Source organism: Patiria miniata, unplaced genomic scaffold (assembly GCF_015706575.1).
Source record: "Patiria miniata isolate m_02_andy unplaced genomic scaffold, ASM1570657v1 HiC_scaffold_17, whole genome shotgun sequence".
Classification (NCBI taxonomy): domain Eukaryota; kingdom Metazoa; phylum Echinodermata; class Asteroidea; order Valvatida; family Asterinidae; genus Patiria; species Patiria miniata.
In genome coordinates this window covers 12,279,236-12,297,914 of record NW_024037055.1, presented here as the reverse complement: position 1 = coordinate 12,297,914, position 18,679 = coordinate 12,279,236, and the positions used below count along the sequence as shown (strand labels likewise).

General features: G+C 42.0%; 1 protein-coding gene across 1 annotated transcript; it reads right to left on the bottom strand.

Moving 5' to 3' along the window:
• Window positions 1–4,257: 4,257 nt before the first annotated feature.
• LOC119723847 lies at window positions 4,258–17,935 on the bottom strand. Its single transcript, XM_038194725.1, has 4 exons — window positions 17,677–17,935; window positions 16,029–16,119; window positions 6,159–6,248; window positions 4,258–5,792 (listed from the first exon to the last, which is right to left on the bottom strand). Exons 1-4 carry the CDS (start codon window positions 17,767–17,769, stop codon window positions 5,575–5,577), a joined length of 492 nt encoding a protein of 163 aa, XP_038050653.1. The 5' UTR covers window positions 17,770–17,935; the 3' UTR covers window positions 4,258–5,574.
• Window positions 17,936–18,679: the final 744 nt, after the last annotated feature.

Here is an 18,679-nt window from a genome sequence, read left to right as displayed (position 1 = left end):
AATGTTGGATGGAGTAGGAATGTGGGTGGAGTCGGACTGTTGGGTGGAGTAGGAATGTGGGTGGAGTCGGACTGTTGGGTGGAGTAGGAATGTGGGTGGAGTCGGACAGTTGGGTGAAGTGGGAATGTGGGTGGAGTCGGATGTGGGTGGAGTCTGACAGTTGGGTGAAGCAGGAATGTGGGCGGAGTCGAACTGTTGGGTGGAGTAGGAATGTGGGTGGAATCGGACTGTTGGGTGAAGTGGAAATGTGTGTGAAGTCTGACTGTTGGGTGAAGCAGGAATGTGGGTGGGGTAGGAACGTGGGTGGAATAGGAAAGTGGGTGGAGTGGGAATGTGGGTGGAGTAGGAATGTTGGGTGGAGTAGGAATGTGGGTGGAGTAGGAATGTGGGTGGAGTAGGAATGTTGGGTGGAGTAGGAATGTTGGGTGCAGTTTGAATGTTGGGTGGAGTTTGAATGTTTGGTGGAGCAGGAATGTGGGTGGACTAGGCATGTGGGTGGAGTAGGAATGTTGGGTGGAGTAGGAATGTTGGGTGGGGTAGAAACGTGGAGTAGGAATGTTGGGTGGAGTAGGAATGTTGGATGGAGTAGGAATGTTGGGTGGAGTAGGAATGTTGGGTGGAGTAGGAATGTTGGGTGGAGTAGGAATGTTGGGTGGAGTAGGAATGTTGGGTGGGGTAGAAATGTTGGGTGGAGTAGGAATGTTGGGTGGAGTAGGAATGTTGGGTGGAGTAGGAATGTTGGGTGGAGTAGGAATGTTGGGTGGAGTAGGAATGTTGGGTGGAGTAGGAATGTTGGGTGGAGTAGGAATGTTGGGTGGAGTAGGAATGTTGGGTGGAGTAGGAATGTTGGGTGGAGTAGGAATGTTGGGTGGAGTAGGAATGTTGGGTGGAGTAGGAATGTTGGGTGGAGTAGGAATGTTGGGTGGAGTAGAAATGTTGGATGGAGTAGGAATGTTGGATGGAGTAGGAATGTTGGGTGGGGTAGAAATGTTGGATGGAGTAGGAATGTTGGGTGGAGTAGGAATGTTGGGTGGGGTAGAAATGTGGAGTAGGAATGTTGGGTGGAGTAGGAATGTTGGGTGGAGTAGGAATGTTGGGTGGAGTTTGAATGTTTGGTGGAGCAGGAATGTGGGCGGACTAGGCATGTGGGTGGAGTAGGAATGTTGGGTGGAGTAGGAATGTTGGGTGGGGTAGAAATGTGGAGTAGGAATGTTGGGTGGAGTAGGAATGTTGGGTGGAGTAGGAATGTTGGGTGGAGTAGGAATGTTGGGTGGAGTAGGAATGTTTGGTGGAGTAGGAATGTTGGATGGAGTAGGAATGTTTGGTGGAGTAGGAATGTTGGGTGGAGTAGGAATGTTGGATGGAGGAGGAATGTTGGGAGGAGTAGGAATGTTAGATGGAGTAGGAATGTTGGGTGGAGTAGGAATGTTGGGTGGAGAAGGAATGTTGGATGGAGTAGGAATGTTAGATGGAGTAGGAATGTTGGATGGAGGAGGAATGTTGGGTGGAGTAGGAATGTTAGATGGAGTAGGAATGTTGGGTGGAGTAGGAATGTTGGGAGGAGTAGGAATGTTAGATGGAGTAGGAATGTTGGGTGGAGTAGGAATGTTGGGTGGAGTAGGAATGTTAGATGGAGTAGGAATGTTGGGTGGAGTAGGAATGTTGGGTGGAGAAGGAATGTTAGATGGAGTAGGAATGTTGGATGGAGGAGGAATGTTGGGTGGAGTAGGAATGTTAGATGGAGTAGGAATGTTGGGTGGAGTAGGAATGTTAGATGGAGTAGGAATGTTAGATGGAGTAGGAATGTTGGATGGAGGAGGAATGTTGGGTGGAGTAGGAATGTTAGATGGAGTAGGAATGTTGGGTGGAGTAGGAATGTTGGGAGGAGTAGGAATGTTAGATGGAGTAGGAATGTTGGGTGGAGTAGGAATGTTGGGTGGAGTAGGAATGTTAGATGGAGTAGGAATGTTGGATGGAGGAGGAATGTTGGGAGGAGTAGGAATGTTAGATGGAGTAGGAATGTTGGGTGGAGTAGGAATGTTGGGTGGAGAAGGAATGTTGGATGGAGTAGGAATGTTGGGTGGAGTAGGAATGTTGGGTGGAGTATGAATGTTGGGTGGAGTAGGAATGTTGAGTGGAGTAGGAATGTTGGCCGGAGTAGGAGTGTTGGATGAAGTAGGAATGTGGAGTAGGAATGTGGGTGGAGAAGGAATGTTGGGTGGAGTAGGAATGATGGGTGGAGTAAGAATGTGGGTGGAGTAGGAATGTGGGTGGAGTAGAAATGTTGGGTGGAGTAGGAATGTTGGGCTGAGTAGGAATGTGGAGTAGGAATGTTGGATGGAGTAGGAATGTGGAGTAGGAATGTTGGGTGGAGTAGGAATGTGGGTGGACTAGGCATGTGGGTGGAGTAGGAACGTTGGGTGGGGTAGGAATGTGGGTGGAGTAGGAATGTTGGGTGGAGTAGGAATGTTGGGTGGAGTAGGAATGTTGGGTGGAGTAGGAATGTTGGGTGGAGTTTGAATGTTGGGTTGAGTTTAAATGTTTGGTGGAGTAGGAATGTTGGGTGGAGTAGGAATGTGGAGTAGGAACGTTGGGTGGAGTAGGAATGTTGGATGGAGTAGGAATGTTGGGTGGAGTAGGAATGTTGGATGGAGTAGGAATGTTGGTGGAGTAGGAATGTGGGTGGAGTAGAAATGTTGGGTGGAGTAGGAATGTTGGGCTGAGTAGGAATGTGGAGTAGGAATGTTGGGTGGAGTAGGAATGTGGAGTAGGAATGTTGGTGGAGTAGGAATGTGGGTGAAGTAGGAATGTTGGGTGGAGTAGGAATGTTGGGTGGAGTAAGAATGTGGGTGGAATAGGAATGTGGGTGGAGTAGAAATGTTTGGTGGAGTAGGAATGTTGGGTGGAGTAGGAATGTGGAGTAGGAATTTTGGGTGGAGTAGGAATGTGGAGTAGGAATGTTGGGTGGAGTAGGAATGTGGGTGGACTAGGCATGTGGGTGGAGTAGGAATGTTGGGTGGAGTAGGAATGTGGGTGGAGTAGGAATGTGGTTGGAGTAGAAATGTTGGGTGGAGTAGGAATGTTGGGTGGAGTAGGAATGTTGGGTGGAGTAGGAATGTTGGGTGGAGTAGGAATGTTGGGTGGAGTAGGAATGTTGGGTGGAGTAGGAATGTTGGGTGGGGTAGGAATGTGGGTGGAGTAGGAATGTTGGGTGGAGTAGGAATGTGGGTGGAGTAGGAATGTTAGGTGGAGTAGGAATGTTGGGTGGAGTTTGAATGTTGGGTGGAGTAGGAATGTTGGGTGGAGTAGGAATGTGGGTGGAGTAGGAATGTTGGTTGGAGTAGGAATGTTGGGTGGAGTAGGAATGTTGGGTGGAGTAGGAATGTGGGTGGAGTAGGAATGTTGGGTGGAGTAGGAATGTTGGGTGAGTTTGAATGTTTGGTGGAGTTGGAATGTGGGTGGACTAGGCATGTGGGTGGAGCAACTTCAGGGTGGAGCAATTTTTTCCCCCTCCGAACTTTGCCATTGAATCCTTTAATCAGTAGAGCCGACCCTAGAACATTCACTATAATAATAAGGTGATCGGTGACTGCCCACAAGAACTGTGGTCATCACTCTTTAATCATTCATTATCTGTCATTTCATTCCATCCTAATCAAGAGCCTTTATATCCTTATCATTGTCTTTGGAGAATCATGCAATCAACTGCCTAAATCTTAGCCCTAAAAGGCATTTTATACACTTTGAGCCCCCTCCTATATAGGCTGAGTACAACTTACGCCATACAACATCGCATAGGCCTAAACTCAATTGACCAATCAGATACAAGGATTCCCCAATATGCAAAGTGTGGGTGACTCGCATGGTCTTTGGTATTTAAAACATACAGTTGGTGGCTTTATAATTCTTTTAAACGGGTTATCCTAACTTCCCCCAGTATGTGGTCGACAGGCTTACCCTTTTTTAAAACTATAATTTGCAACTTAGATGCAACGAAACGCTATAAATTGAATCGCTTAACAAAATCTAATTACGGATAATGGTATTCAGATTTATTCTTTCTTTTGTTTGATCGTGAAGGCTAGTAATGCACAGCTTGCAGTAGCCTTTTGCCAAGGCCATCGTGACTTAACTTGCTGGCATTAAACAAAGCAGCGATTGGGGCGAAGCGACTGGAGTGGGAGACCACACACGCCAGTCAGCCTGCGGAACCGGAGGGGGGGGGGGGGGGCTGGGGGCAGTTGCCCACCCCCCAGATTTACCCAAGTGCCCCTTTTGCAGCCATAAATGTGCCCCCTCGAGCATACGAGTGCCCCCTCGAGATGAAAAGAAATTGCCCTAAAAGTATGTGACTAATTGTAAGTAATCATTTCACATGGTATAGATAGTTTTGATACAAACGATGAATATGATTACCACGCCCCAAACCCATACAATGCGCCCTGAAAATGGGCACATAATGCGTAGTTAGCATATAATGCTCGGATTTGAAGAGCGGCCCTATGTTGGAAGATGGTACCAGTCCCCCTATTTGCCGCTCTAAGCCACGATGGCCTTGGCAAAAGGCTAAGCTTGCAGATGAATTAAATACAACATTTCTTCGGCTGTCGTCATTATTAATCTTAATATCAAGAAACAGTGAACCTGTTCCATAACTGTCTGGTCTCTGTGATCGTGTATCGCGTAAAGCATTCATCTACGTAGATAGCCGAAAGTGATAGCCAAATAAATTGATGTTTATAAATGTAAACTATTTGTGAACAAATTCAAATTATCTTTATGACCTTAATTTTCTTCTCGAATGTTAAACTTGAGACTGCATTATGAGGTGTATAAATTTATTTTTTGAACTGCTCCTCTAGGCTATCAGTTTCGGTCACCGGTATCAAATGATCGAAAGAAGCAATCTTCATAGCGATATTTGGCAAGGTATGCACATCTAGAGTTGGAAAATATGTGATAGCTTTGCAGTCTGAGAGGTGGCATTAGTTGTGTGTGTTATCTTTTTTTTAAATGGCCGCTAATGTGCTTGCTACCGGATTAATTATGGTGACAAGCATGTTTTGGCCTCCATTTCTTTAAAATAGTGATAGCACCCAAAAAGCTGGCACCGCTGCAATGCTATCGCATAATTTCCAACTACAGGGGTGCATACCCTGCCAAAAATCACAATGAACATTTTTAATATTCCCCTCATTTCATACCGACCAAACCCCCAGGCTGATGGCCTATATACTACCCGAATGTGCCGAGTTGTACTACCAAAAAGAGTCCGTCTGCTCTATACGCATTATTGTTCCTTATAACGTTAATTCTACCCTGCATACCTCAAATACTCATTGGCGAACTCAAAGGAACGATTAGAAGATTACAAGACTATAGAGACTGTGAGCTCTGCTTAATAAATAGACAACGTGATTGAAAGAATAGACAAAACTAAGTGTAAATTTTACCAATCACCTCATTAATTAATCGTAATGAATCAAAATTTGAATAGATATAAAGTAGGAGAATAGGTTAAAGTTAGAATATGTGCTCAACCGATAGATATGGCATTTGTATGGGGAATATTTCTCATGGTTGGCAGTAGATGATTTGCTGGCCGCGTACTTTCTCATCACCCAAGTGGCTATCGACAGTGGCACCGACGAAGGGCTTCGGACATTCAGGTGGAACCATGAAACCACCAAAGCTGTTTTCGAAACAAATAGTGGTTCTCCAATCATGGCCGAAAGTGACGTCATAAGGGACCAGTAAATCGAGGCACCATCTGTACGGCTCTGATGGATCAACTATTATGTAAATAGATATACCAGGAATAAACCAAACAATCATCAAAGATGCAAATTAGGCCTGAGGGAATAGCGAAAAATGCAAAACATTTCTCTTGGCCACTTTATAGGTAGGCCCTATTATCTTTTCACATGCACGCACGCCTAGCCTTGTCGGGTTTTTATGACATTATAGCCAAGGAACAAAATGTCATATTATTAATTAGAATATGCATCATATTCATTTTGGGAGCGCAAAATGTCATATTATTAATTAGAATATGCATCATATTCATTTTTGGGAGCGCAAAATGTCATATTATTAATTAGAAATATGCATCATATTCATTTTTGGGAGCGGGGGGGGGGGTGTTCACGAAATCTTACCCTGAAGAAAATAAAAACCCCAGTTGGCTTCTCCACCGAGTGCAGTTAGGTGAATCCGGTAGTACGGGTCGTCCCTGTATTCAAACACATCTAAATGAATTGGATAAACATTTTGTTAGGCATGGTTAATTATGTTGCAAATATGCACACATTCCTAAATGCACGGTGCTGTCGTATATTATTACCCCGTAAGGCCAACGAATAGACTAAATCCCGCTGATGGCCGTTCGGAATGATTTTACTATTGGTTTTGTTGCGTACCACCCAAGCCCATGGCAAGACAAAATTCACTTCTATTGCGTTCTTTGTCCTCAAAACTATTGCGAAAATTTGCAATGCAATAGATCTGCATTATTGACGATTTATTTAATAAAAGATATTGCATTCATTCAAGATGGAAATATTTCACTTGTTAAATATGAAGATGTGGTTTTCCATAATCTTGTCTCTGCTTATTGTTGGTTGTCAATTAAAGGCTTAAAAGTAAAACGAGAAAGTTTTTTGTCTACATTAAATATGGCGCCTAGCCTAAACGAAACAATCATCGGTCAGACGGTTGTGTATCCTTCTTTAACCTAGTTTCCAACCTCGTCCCCAGGGTATTGAACAGTACGCGCCCACCACTACCTGCTCTCTCACTATTGGAAACGAGGTTGGAAATAAAGCAAGCACTGGGGACGAGGTTGCCTCATTTCTAATCCTTTCGATATGATTTGCAATTTAGATACGTCGTAGGGTTCCCACATGGCAAAATATATTATTCATTAATGGAACCTAAACTTGAATTAATTCACTGAATTAAAAGCAGACATAATTTATGTGTCATTAGAAAATACTTGTGTAACAAGACTAAGCATGCATAATAGACATTTTTGTGTAGCGACCATCTTGGAGGGCATCTTTTGGTATTTTGATTCAGTAACAATGAATGCACGAAAGGTTCACTCCTGCATATCCCAGCAAAACAAAGGCATTGCCCTCCAAGATGGCTGCTACGCATTAGGTCGATAGGCAGCATACATGATCATGTCCTTCCCGATCAAAACATACGTGCAACGGGCGACCTTTGGGGAGGGGATAAGTGACGTTGAATGTTATCTTAGGGGCGTTACGGTTGTTATGCTGTCTTCATTTCAATTGCCTAAATTCATCCTTTCATGACTTTGTTTTAGCCAGAAGAAGATTCGAAGACGTGTTGTGCGCAAACGTACACGTTTACCAAATGAGAAATTTAAATAAATATGAAAAGAATACCGATGCTATTCCTCAGAAGCTTTCAAAAGGAGGTACTGAAAGTAATGTTTGGTATATGATGTTCATGTAGCTACGTTTTCGAGAATAAAATATCATTGGGCAACCTGAGCCACAGTTACATTGGCGAAATCAATGAATAAACATAACAAAACTGTTACGACAACCCCCTGCGAAGAATGAATCACACTTGATGTGTAAATTTGGTCCAAAACCCACTTTTGTGAAAAGTGTCAGGATGTTTATAATTATTACCTCCTTCTGCTGATTAGTTGAACGTTTTTCGACCTCATGAATGTTAAGGATTCTCTCCATAACATCACGTGCGTGGCCTTTGTGTGTGTGTGTGTGTGGGGGGGGGGGGAACCTTTAAAAGATACATTTAACTTATTTTTGTTTGATCGTGAGACACGGATGAAAGTGTCGTCAGCAACATACTTGTTTATTAGTTTCAATGCTGTTTACGTGATCGCATAAAGCGATGCAGAGGTCACAGAGTCTTTAATTCGTAGTAGCATAGGCTTCTCATCATCATCATCATGCCATATTTTTGAAATTGCGGTGATCTAAAATGAACGTTTTATTTCTTTTAATTCTAAAGAAAGCATATGGCATCATTCGAAGTCAGTAGTAAAGATTAATATTTTTGGAAGGGTGGAAGTTAGATAAACCACCATCCGTCAAGTAGATTAGTTTATGTCTAATAAATATTTATTTTATTTATAAATTTACATTTCTTTACCCAGGGTATGTCCAAACTGGTTTCCGAAAACACCACGAAAAAAAACCTTATTATGATGACAACTAAGTTTGTTAACTCCGTAGATCAGCACAGACTTTAGTTTGTACAATGAGGACAACGAAAAAATACTCACATTTGCAGAAAAGCGTCATTGTCTATATCTTTAAAACATATGAAGTGAATTGAACGGCCTTCTTTTTAGAGTGCTTGCCAATCACGAAGACCGTTAACAAGATAGTGGTCACTAATCAGGACTGTTACAACTGATAATGTAGTAACCAACGGATAACGTATCACCAACCGATAATGTATCACAAATTGACCGATATTGTATCACTAACCGATAATGTAGCAAAAATTGACTGACAGTGTAGTAAAATTTGTATCCGATAATGTATCACGTGTCGACGGATAATGTAACTACAAAATAACTGTATCCGATAATGTATCACCACGGAACGGATACTGTATCAACCGATAATGTATCAAAAATCAACCGATAATGTATCAGTATATTTGGAAAAGGTTAGCCTTGGTCAATGCTCTCGTCGTTATTCGTCCCGTACGCGGTCAATCGTCGGCATATATCCTCACGCGCTATGCACATGCATGTAAAAATACAGCGCGAACAGCGAACTCACGCGGCCACTATTTTTATGCAAATCAGTTGGAGACGATGTCGAGCCTTGGTTCAATCGTCCATGTGACGTTATGGGGGTGGTGCTCATTATGTTAATAGCCTTAGCTGACCTTAAATGTCGTTTTCTTATTGGTCGATCGTTGCGTGAAAACTTGCATAGTGAAACGTGGCACCGTACATAATCCATACGGGTGCAGACCAGTAAATCGGTCCGAAATTGCCTGCGCCGGCCAAATCACGATTTGCATGCCCTCAAAATCTTCGGTATTTGAGCATGCTGTGGGCCATGAACTTGAGGGGTTGTAAAAAATATGGGTGGAAGCCGTGCACAGGACTGGGAGCTTGCAGTTCTGTGTAATTTTGATGTAATTTGGACCCTAAAAGCGCTCTATTTTGCAATGGAGTGTAGGCATCGTTTTTCAAAATGGCGATGGGCTTCAGGACTATTTTCAGGGGTGATCATCTTCAGATGGAAATTTATCCTAAAAGTCAGCAGTTGACCCCCGAAAATTGAAAAGAAAATGAAAGATGATGAAATAAGCTTTAATTTGATGTGTGTCTCGAACACCTTGGAGAGTTGTGAGTATTTTTCCCGAATTTTTGAAGTGGGAGCATTTACCATGTGGGTCTATGGAAGTTTATTTACTGGTCTGCTACCTATACACGTACACATTGTGTGTCTCTGCACACGGCACCAATGCACAAAAACTGTGGTTCCTGTCACGTCCGCAAAAGCCGGAATAGATGCAAATAATTTGATGACGTCCGGATTTACCAAGGTGTGATTGGACACTCCACATATTAGCCCCGCCTACATTATCTGTATTCGCATACGAGGTCGTGCGCTGGAAATCTAGCGCAAAGTAAAGAAAAACATAAGCTTTGGCCGACGATTGAACCAAGGCTCGACATCGTCTTCAACTGATTTGCATAAAAATAGTGGCCGCGTGAGGTCGCTGTTCGCGCTGTATTTTTACATGCATGTGCATAGCGCGTGAGGATAAATGCCGACGATTGACCGTACGGGACGAATAACGACGAGAGCATTGACCAAGGCTAGGAAAAGGTGGAAATATTGCAAATTAATTACAGTCTAATAAGTGTCTTTGCTATGATAAGTGCTCACTCGGGAAAGTTTATCATAACTGCATTCGCACATCCGCGCCGAAATGTGGACAAGTTCTTTTCTCCGGACACTTGGCCTCCGTATGGGCTCCGTGCTCCAACCCAAGAGGGCGCGTTTTACCACTTTTGAGAGCACCATGTATGGAAATCAATGGACGGGACACAGCATGTGCGAACTGTACTGTACTGGTTCGCGCGCAAAGTTCAACGCCACTTCCAGAATGTGGCAAGGCTATTAGCCGCAGCGTCTTCGCATGATTGTCAGGCAACGTCGGCGCGCGCATACGTTCAATTTAACTTCCGATGGTCTCACAGACTATTCCCTCCCCCAATAACTTTGCATCATTCAAAATACGCAGTGGATGGACCGGGACCAGTCTAGGTCCTCCCCCAACTCTCCGTTTCTGGCCGTTGAAGGGGCACTTGTGCACGGAGCCCATAGCTCCATGGTAAAATAAAAAAAACTGAGGGGGGGGGGGGGGCTGGAGACCACATGACACTGGGGGCGCTGTTCATGATACAGATGTATCAGCGCATTTCAAGCTTTTTGTGCTTTTTCTCCCTTTCTCAGTACTATTTAATGCATTTCGGCGGTTGGGAAGTTTGAAAAAAAAACACCCCCAAATCTGCCCTTTTTTCTCTAAATACAAAATAATGGGGGTGGGGTGACTATAGCCCAGACCCCTTTCCCCAGTCAAAAGGTGGGGCGGGATACATAGGACATAAAACAAACATTTGTGTACACCTTTTCCCCGTACTGATACATTATCGGTTGATTTTTGATACATTATCGGTTGATTTTGGTACTTTATCGGTTGATACAGTATCCGTTCCGTGGTGATACATTATCGGATACAGTTATTTTGTAGTTACATTATCCGTCGACACGTGATACATTATCGGATACAAATTCTACTACACTATCAGTCAATTTTTGCTACATTATCGGTTAGTGATACAGTATCAGTCAATTTGTGATACATTATCGGTTGGTGATACATTATCCGTTGGTTACTACATTATCAGTTGTAACAAGGACAGACATAAGACACAACTTTCACTTACAAGTTCGGGAGCGAGAGCTAATAAGTAGATCATTGATTGTTTCAGTAGCGCCGGTATGATAATGTATAAGTTGCATCATTTGGAACACATTAAAACATGAAGTTATAGGGTTTGAGGAAGTACCATTATCTTCCTCGGAAATATCATAATTAAAGTTGTCGGCTACAATAATTTCTTTACATTCTTACCATTCTTACCATGCCAAGTGCATAGTATGACATTGCAGGTATCCTTAACTCCAATTAATTCACTTACTTAAAGGTCATTCTTTAAGAGAAATCTTTTTCCTAAAAGATTAACCTCTCCTAATTCCGTCGGTAGTCAATTTCGATACTTGTTGGAATTATGTTGGCCTATTTCTTGACGGGTTTGTTTGAAGGGTTCATCAGTCAAGCACTGCTGTGCACATGCGTGCATCTATCAAAATGGAAAATGTACATAACATTGGATGGCTTTGAGTGGGATACTGCACAAATATTGACTGCCTCGAGTGGTGTAGTAAAACTAGCCTCCCGAGGTGATCTATGAAGCATTCTGTTTTCCCTCGGCTTCGTTGAGTATTTAGGAGAAGAACCAACCAAGAACCAAGAACCAAAAATACTCCATGGATAACTGGTACAATCATATGGAATAATTTGTATGCACAGTTGAGAACCATGACTTCTCTATAACCTCTTTTAAATCTGAACTACGTAAAATGTTCAATGAGTATATTTCTGCAAATAATTATGTGAGTATTTCTTCGCTGTCTTCTCTGATTATACAAATCTTAATATGTGCTTATCTACGGAGTTAACAAACTTGGTTGCCATAATAATAAGAAGCCGGATGGGAACTTCCCCGTGTTTTCTCCCAAAAGGGTTTTCGCGGTTTTTTTGCCCCTCCCGTTATCAGCGAATTTTCTTGATGTTAAAAGATTGATCAAAATTCTTTGTGTTCACTGAATTCACCGTGAAGCCGTTAGCGATGTTGTTTCACACTTTACATGTATTTTATAATCGTTTCACAATATATAGTATTTATAATATTTGCTATATGAATAATAATATTTTATTAAAAAAAACAATTTGTAAGAATATCAAATGTTTTAGGGAGATAAATATTTAGAGAATATCAAATATTTTAAAAGAAATGTATTGTCGGAATTATCGGTTTTTGTGGGTGGTATTTTTATTACGCAAAATGGGGTTGGGATGGGGTGGGGCTGGTGGGAAACCGACCAGCTGGCCGCGATTTTCTTCCCGAACGACATCTTTTCCCAAACGACATCTGAATGGAGTCTGTGTTTGTTTTTTTTTTTTGGGGGGGGGGAGGGGGACTGAATCCTGGACCTCCAATTTTTAGGGGGGTTCTCTTTGTTCTGATTTATTACTATAGTCCGGGAGCCCAGCGAGGGTAAATCATAATTTCGAGGGCAAAAGGTTTGAAGCGTGGGATATGTAGAAGTGACCGAGACAACTGCAAAATGGGATTTCTTAAGTTGCGCCATGCAGTGGTGCGTTGGGAGGGGGGGGGGAGCCCCTTATAGTCCCCCAACAATTCGATTTAATCATAATCTTGAGTGCAAACCAAATTTCTTCACGGATCGAAAGTTTATCGTGTACTGAATTGTATAGTTTGCATACGTAAGAAAAATTTATTTGGTGCTAAGTCCAATTAAGAAGCCAGATAATTAGCGCTAATTACACGTTTAATCATAATTACGAGTGCACCGATAAAATAAGTGTCAATGTGTTCCTTACACCTCGATGGAGCAAAATCCGCCACTTAAGAAAGTTTCAAGTGGTGCCATCCCTACTTAAGAAAGGGTAACGGTCACCAGGGGTCAATAAACACCAATAAGAACAGTATAAGTGCAACTTGCATTCGTGTGCGGATCAACCATTTATGATGGACCAGTCACTGATTACACGATTAAGACCAAGATAATTATGTAGTGCAACGTCCGATCAAAAAGAACTTTAAGTAATTTACATGTCTCTAACAGTCCTGAATCCTCCAATTTCAATACGATTTGCATACTCCCTAGGGAGTTAGGGTTAATGAATAATTAGAACGATAATTAGGAGTTAAATGATAAAACGACCGTCAGTCTGTACTTTACCCCACGCAGGAACAAAACACACCACCTACGAAATGTTTCAATATCACAAAAAATCATGAAATTGAGTTCAACTTATTACCTCTATATATACCTCCTTAATCATGAATGGATATAATCGTAGGCCTACGTAATATGGGGAATATGATATCACCGGAGTTTATAATCTTAACTTTGTAGTAGTTTTCAGTAAAAAAAAAAGGTTTGCATTAAAGTTGACAATAATCAATATTGAGAACTTAATTGTGATGATATCATTAAAACTGGCTGATGGGCTGCTTTGAAGTACGAAGTTTGGTTGATAAGTCCCAGCGATGATGATGACGACAACCGAGAAATGTGTACCGACTTTACATGTTCGAGAAAGCCTTCGCACCGAAAGCGAGGGCGGCACACCATTACTCAAGCACCAAGATATCGATGGTAGCAGCCTTCCACCTTGTCAAGCTGAGCTGAGGCCACATGCAAAACAAGCTGCTTGTGTGGCGAGGATGTGGAAAAAACAATGGAGCAAAAGATTGTTCAAGATTCAGTCACCAGCGATGGATGGGCAATATCCCCCACTTTTAGACCGGGGAGGGGGTGGGTAGTCTAATGAATCATCCCCCCCCCCACTTTTTGCGATCAAAAAAAAAAATGAGGATTGAGGTGTTTTTCAAACATCCCAACAACCCAAATGTGTTTTATTGCACTGGAAAGTTGAGAAGCAAAGTACAAAAGCTTTTAGAAGGCGCAGTTTTGGTGTGAGTGCGAGTAGGCCTATGTTGATATGCAAGATATCCTGAAAAGCGCCCCTAGTGTAATATGGTGTCCAGCCCCCCCCCCCCCCCCCCCACCGCTTTCGAATTTCCACGGCCGGGCAATTTTTGGATTTTGGTCATCCCCCATCCCCCCACTCGTCGGCACAGTTTTACGCCACAGATCCCCAGCGATGATGATGACAACAACCATGGCGTCTAGAGCAGTGATGATTTTAACGTGTCACCTGATGACGAGGCGGAAGAGCTGTCTTCGGAGGAAGATTATAAAACCCCTCCTCTCACCTCCTCGTCGCCTTCTCATCTATTCACAAATTCCTGATCCCGTGAATGGGTATTTTTCGTCAGGAAATCCCGTCAGTCTCTATGCCATTACGACGTTTGGTCAAATATGAGTGCATTCTTTGCAAGAAAATCGAATTCACTGCAGTTTAGGCCCCCCCAAAAAAGTCTTCGGTTTCTGGTATGCGCGCGCGTCGTCCTAGCCATGCGCGTCGGCAAAATGAAAAAGTTTTTTTTTTCAATGAAAGATGATGTCTCAAAACCGCCAAACTCACTGGTTTGACTGGAATCCTGCTGCTGCACAATTTTAACGTGTTTTTAGATTGGGTTATGGTCGAGAATAAGCTTTATGTGGCCTCTCTGGACTCCCATATATTTGCACTAAGTTTAGTCGGGCACCATGTTTAGTCGGGCACCATTTGCAGTCATCAGCCGACATTTGAAGCAAAAAAATCAGGTAAAAAAAAAAAAAAAGCCTCGTCGCCGCACCACTTTTTGGGCAAGCTCCATACCAGAAACCGGAGACATTTTTTTGGGGCCTTATTTTCCCTTTTTTTTATTTTACACTATTCGTAGGAATGGGTAGTGCCATGTCACACGAGGCAGTTTACTGGTAACCGATTAGTTTCTAAGGAGAAAACAACGAATTTCCGTTCAACATCACGTATCAATCGTGATTTTTGGAACAACCTGTATTAATTTCTGACGAAAATGTTTAAACGTTCTTAAAAGAGAGGTCGTTTTCTGCATATGCCCTTTTGCTGGGAACATTTTGGGTGATATACGCGCAATGCATAAGGGTATTATGCGCATATGCCATTCTGCCGGGTACACATCACTCATGAAGTTAAGATGCTATTATAATAAACTCCGGTGATCTCACATTTCCCATATTATTTACGTATTACATCCATTCGTGATTGAGGAGGTATAGAGGTAATTCATCATGATTGTTTGTGATATTGAAACGTTTCGTAGGTGGTGTGTTTCGTTCCTGCGTGGGGTAAAGTACACACTGACGGTCGTTTTATCATTTTACTCCTCATTAGCATTCTAATTATTTATAACATTTCGTAGGTGGTGAGTTTCGTTCCTGCGTGGGGTAAAGTACACACTGACGGTCGTTTTATCATTTTACTCCTCATTAGCATTCTAATTATTTATTAAACATGTAAATTACTTAAACTTCTTTTTGATCGGACGTTGCACTACATAATTATCTTGGTCTTAATCGTGTAATCAGTGATTGGTCCATCATAAATGGTTGATCCGCACACGAATGCAAGTTGCACTTATACTGTTCTTATTGGTGCTTATTGACCCCTGGTGACCTTTGACCCTTTCTTAAGTAGGGATGGCACCACTTGAAACTTTCTTAAGTAGCGGATTTTGCTCCATCAAGGTGTAAAGAAAACATTGACACTTATTTTATCGGTGCACTCGTAATTATGATTAAACGTGTAATAAGCGCTAATTATCTGGCTTCTTAATTGGACTTAGCACCAATCAAATTTTTCTTAAGTATGCAAATACAATTCAGTACACGATAAACTTTCGATCCGTGAAGAAATTTGGTTTGCACTCAAGATTATGATTAAATCGAATTGTTGGGGGACTATAAGGGGCTCCCCCCTCCCAACGCACCACTGGCGCAACTTAAGAAATCCCATTTTGCAGTTGTCTCGGTCACTTCTACATATCCCACGCTTCAAACCTTTTGCACTCGAAATTATGATTAACCCTCGCTGGGCTCCCGGACTACTACTTCACGTAGAGGGATGGGGAGGTTGACTGCAGCATCGATTTAAAGGTCGTCTTCTTTCCTCTAAGTTAATTACTAGTGAACAAAAATGACCCTCGGGGGGGGGGGGGGGCGTTGCCCCGGATCTGTCTACCTACAACTTACACTGATAATTAACTCCAAAGTAGCGGGCAAGGAAGCAAGCCTGGCACGGTGCGCCTGACGTTGCACAGGTCATATTGACTAGGTAGAATCCCTGAAAAATGTGGTGATTTCAGACGATTGTCATTGAAAAATCAAGAACAGCCTGTTATTCACAAACAAACATCTGCGATACAGACAAAAAATCTGCGAAAGAAATTTACGTAAACTAAACACATAACTTTTTAAAATAAAGGTTTTGCAGTTTGACAAATGGTGTTGCTATTTCCCTTATTAAGACATTAGTCACCCTCGGCGTCGCCAGGATTTTTCAAGGCGGGCGAAGCCATTCCCCCCCCCCCAAATTCCTATATTTTCCATCATTTTCCCGATTGATAATTTTTTTCGAGGGTGGGTTCGGACTTTGCCCCCCCCCCCAACCATTTAAATTAACAACAATATGATTTCGCACCGCTTTTTCCCCCTTTTTTTCTTCTTCTTCTTCTTTTTTGTTTGTTTGCTTGTCCAGGGGGAGGGGGAGGGGGCAAGCGCCCCCTTGTCTCCCCCCCCCCCCCTCGCGACGCCCATGTTAGTCAAGAGGCTTCCCCAAGGATTTTATGACGGTGGCTCGGCTGGCTCACTCACCTTCCATAATTATAGTCAAATGTATTCTAATTTTGTTTTTTTACATTTTATGTGAAACAAATACATATCCTTGCATTCCTGATATTCAAGTCATTATTCCAAATTTGTCTAGCATATTCCACGTGTCAACTTCTAAACCTCAGCTTACCCTATACCCAAAAATATTTGGAAAAAAACGAAAGAGGAAACGGCTTTTATCACAAATGTTCTAATAATCCACAAAGGAAAACTGACTGATCCCCGTTTGTTATGTCCTGGGTTTGCAGCATTGCTAGTGTTGATAGCATCGTGACTTCGCTACATGGCATAGACATGTTTTGGCCCTTGACTATAGCCCCCCTTGAACAAGGACATTGACAATTTTGGGAACTACCAAAACAAAAGCTTAATCACGATTTGAATGAGTATTTTGTTTCATATAATAATTCTTTACAAATGTCGAATTATCAGCGGCTTGACAATAATTCAGTGATCGCGCGGTGGACTGTTTCGCGCCTCCTATTTATAGTCTAGGAACTAGACTATACATGTATTATATATACGCGACAGATCTTTGTGCGCACAAGCAACCGAAAATATATTTTCCCCATAAGGTTGCAGACGCCCAAAAAGAGGCATGGACAGAACATCTTTGATCGGGTTTTATTCCTGTAGTGAATTTTCTAGTTCTCTATAAAAAAAAAAGCGTATAATCATGATAATAAGTTGTTGCATAGTCGTCGTCATTTTGACAATAAAAGCAAAATCATTATGCTGTACCGTAAAAACAAAATCCAAAGGAAACCAATATCAAAATAGCAGCTGCAAATGTAGTGCAAAAGTCCACTTTGGAAAATAGGTTTTAAATGGTACTTTTACTCACATTCAATATAAGATAATGCCATATCTTTTATTGTTAACGCATCAAACAAGATTCCACAAACAGAAACTGAACACAAATTGGAAATTACAAAGCATGCTCAAATAAGTTGTTAAGTGATCAAATTGATTGGTGTTCGAACAAATTAAGGAGAGTACTAGAACTTACCAATTGGCCATTTTCGATACCAGAGTCCAGAATCTCAAAGTTGCCCGACACCCCGCCAATTAGTGCTAAACATACAATCGCCGCTCCAAACATGATGTTTCGTACGAGAAACAACACCCTGCGTTTTAGATGAGCAGCAGTTTCGACGAAATTTTAGAGAATGATGATAATAAGCTTTGACCATTCTTTTAAAATATCAATTTGGGTAAATTAAGGTATTTAAATTTATACTGATGCTGAAAAGGATTTACATAATATGTAGGCCTAACTGGTTCAATCCGGCAGCAGTGGCCTTCAGCTGCCCCAGGCGTCGAGCAGGGCGTCGAGCAGGGCGTCGAGCAGTACGCGCCCACCACTACCTGCTCTCTCTCTCACCCTGGTATTGGATCATTTGCATGTGCAAGACTTTTGAACAGGTATGCAAATAAGAAATAGTATGGTGCCTGCCTGTGCATTACATTAGCGTTTGTTTTTGTATGCGGTGTCTGGGGTTAAAAAAAGAATCAATTTGTCGTGCCGTGAGTTACGAAAACACGACTTTTTCTTATCCCGCCAATATCACATTTTTAACGGAAATGAGTACTTTTTTAGAAGGCGTACACGTTATAATTACAACTAGAGGTTCGCGTTTGTTACAAACGCAAAGTGGTCGGGCTGGCATATTTTCTTGTGTTTACAGTGACTTAATCATAAAACATATGGTGCTGCATGGATGGTTACTCAAGCATACAACCAGTTGGGACTATTGGTAGAGTTAACGAAGCCTCTAACGTCGTTGGAGTTTATGCAGCAGAATTATGCTAATTTTAAGATAAAATGGCTTTTATATTGTTTTTTTTGTTGTTGGTCTTTTGCAAGGGTATAATAAAATTCTGCATTGAATTTATGACAACGGTAGACTTGACGGAGCCTCTAACGTCCTTGGAGTTTATGGAACATATGCTGATTTTTTCATAAAATGGCTTTTATGTTATTTTTTTCTTTTGCATGGGCATAATAAAAT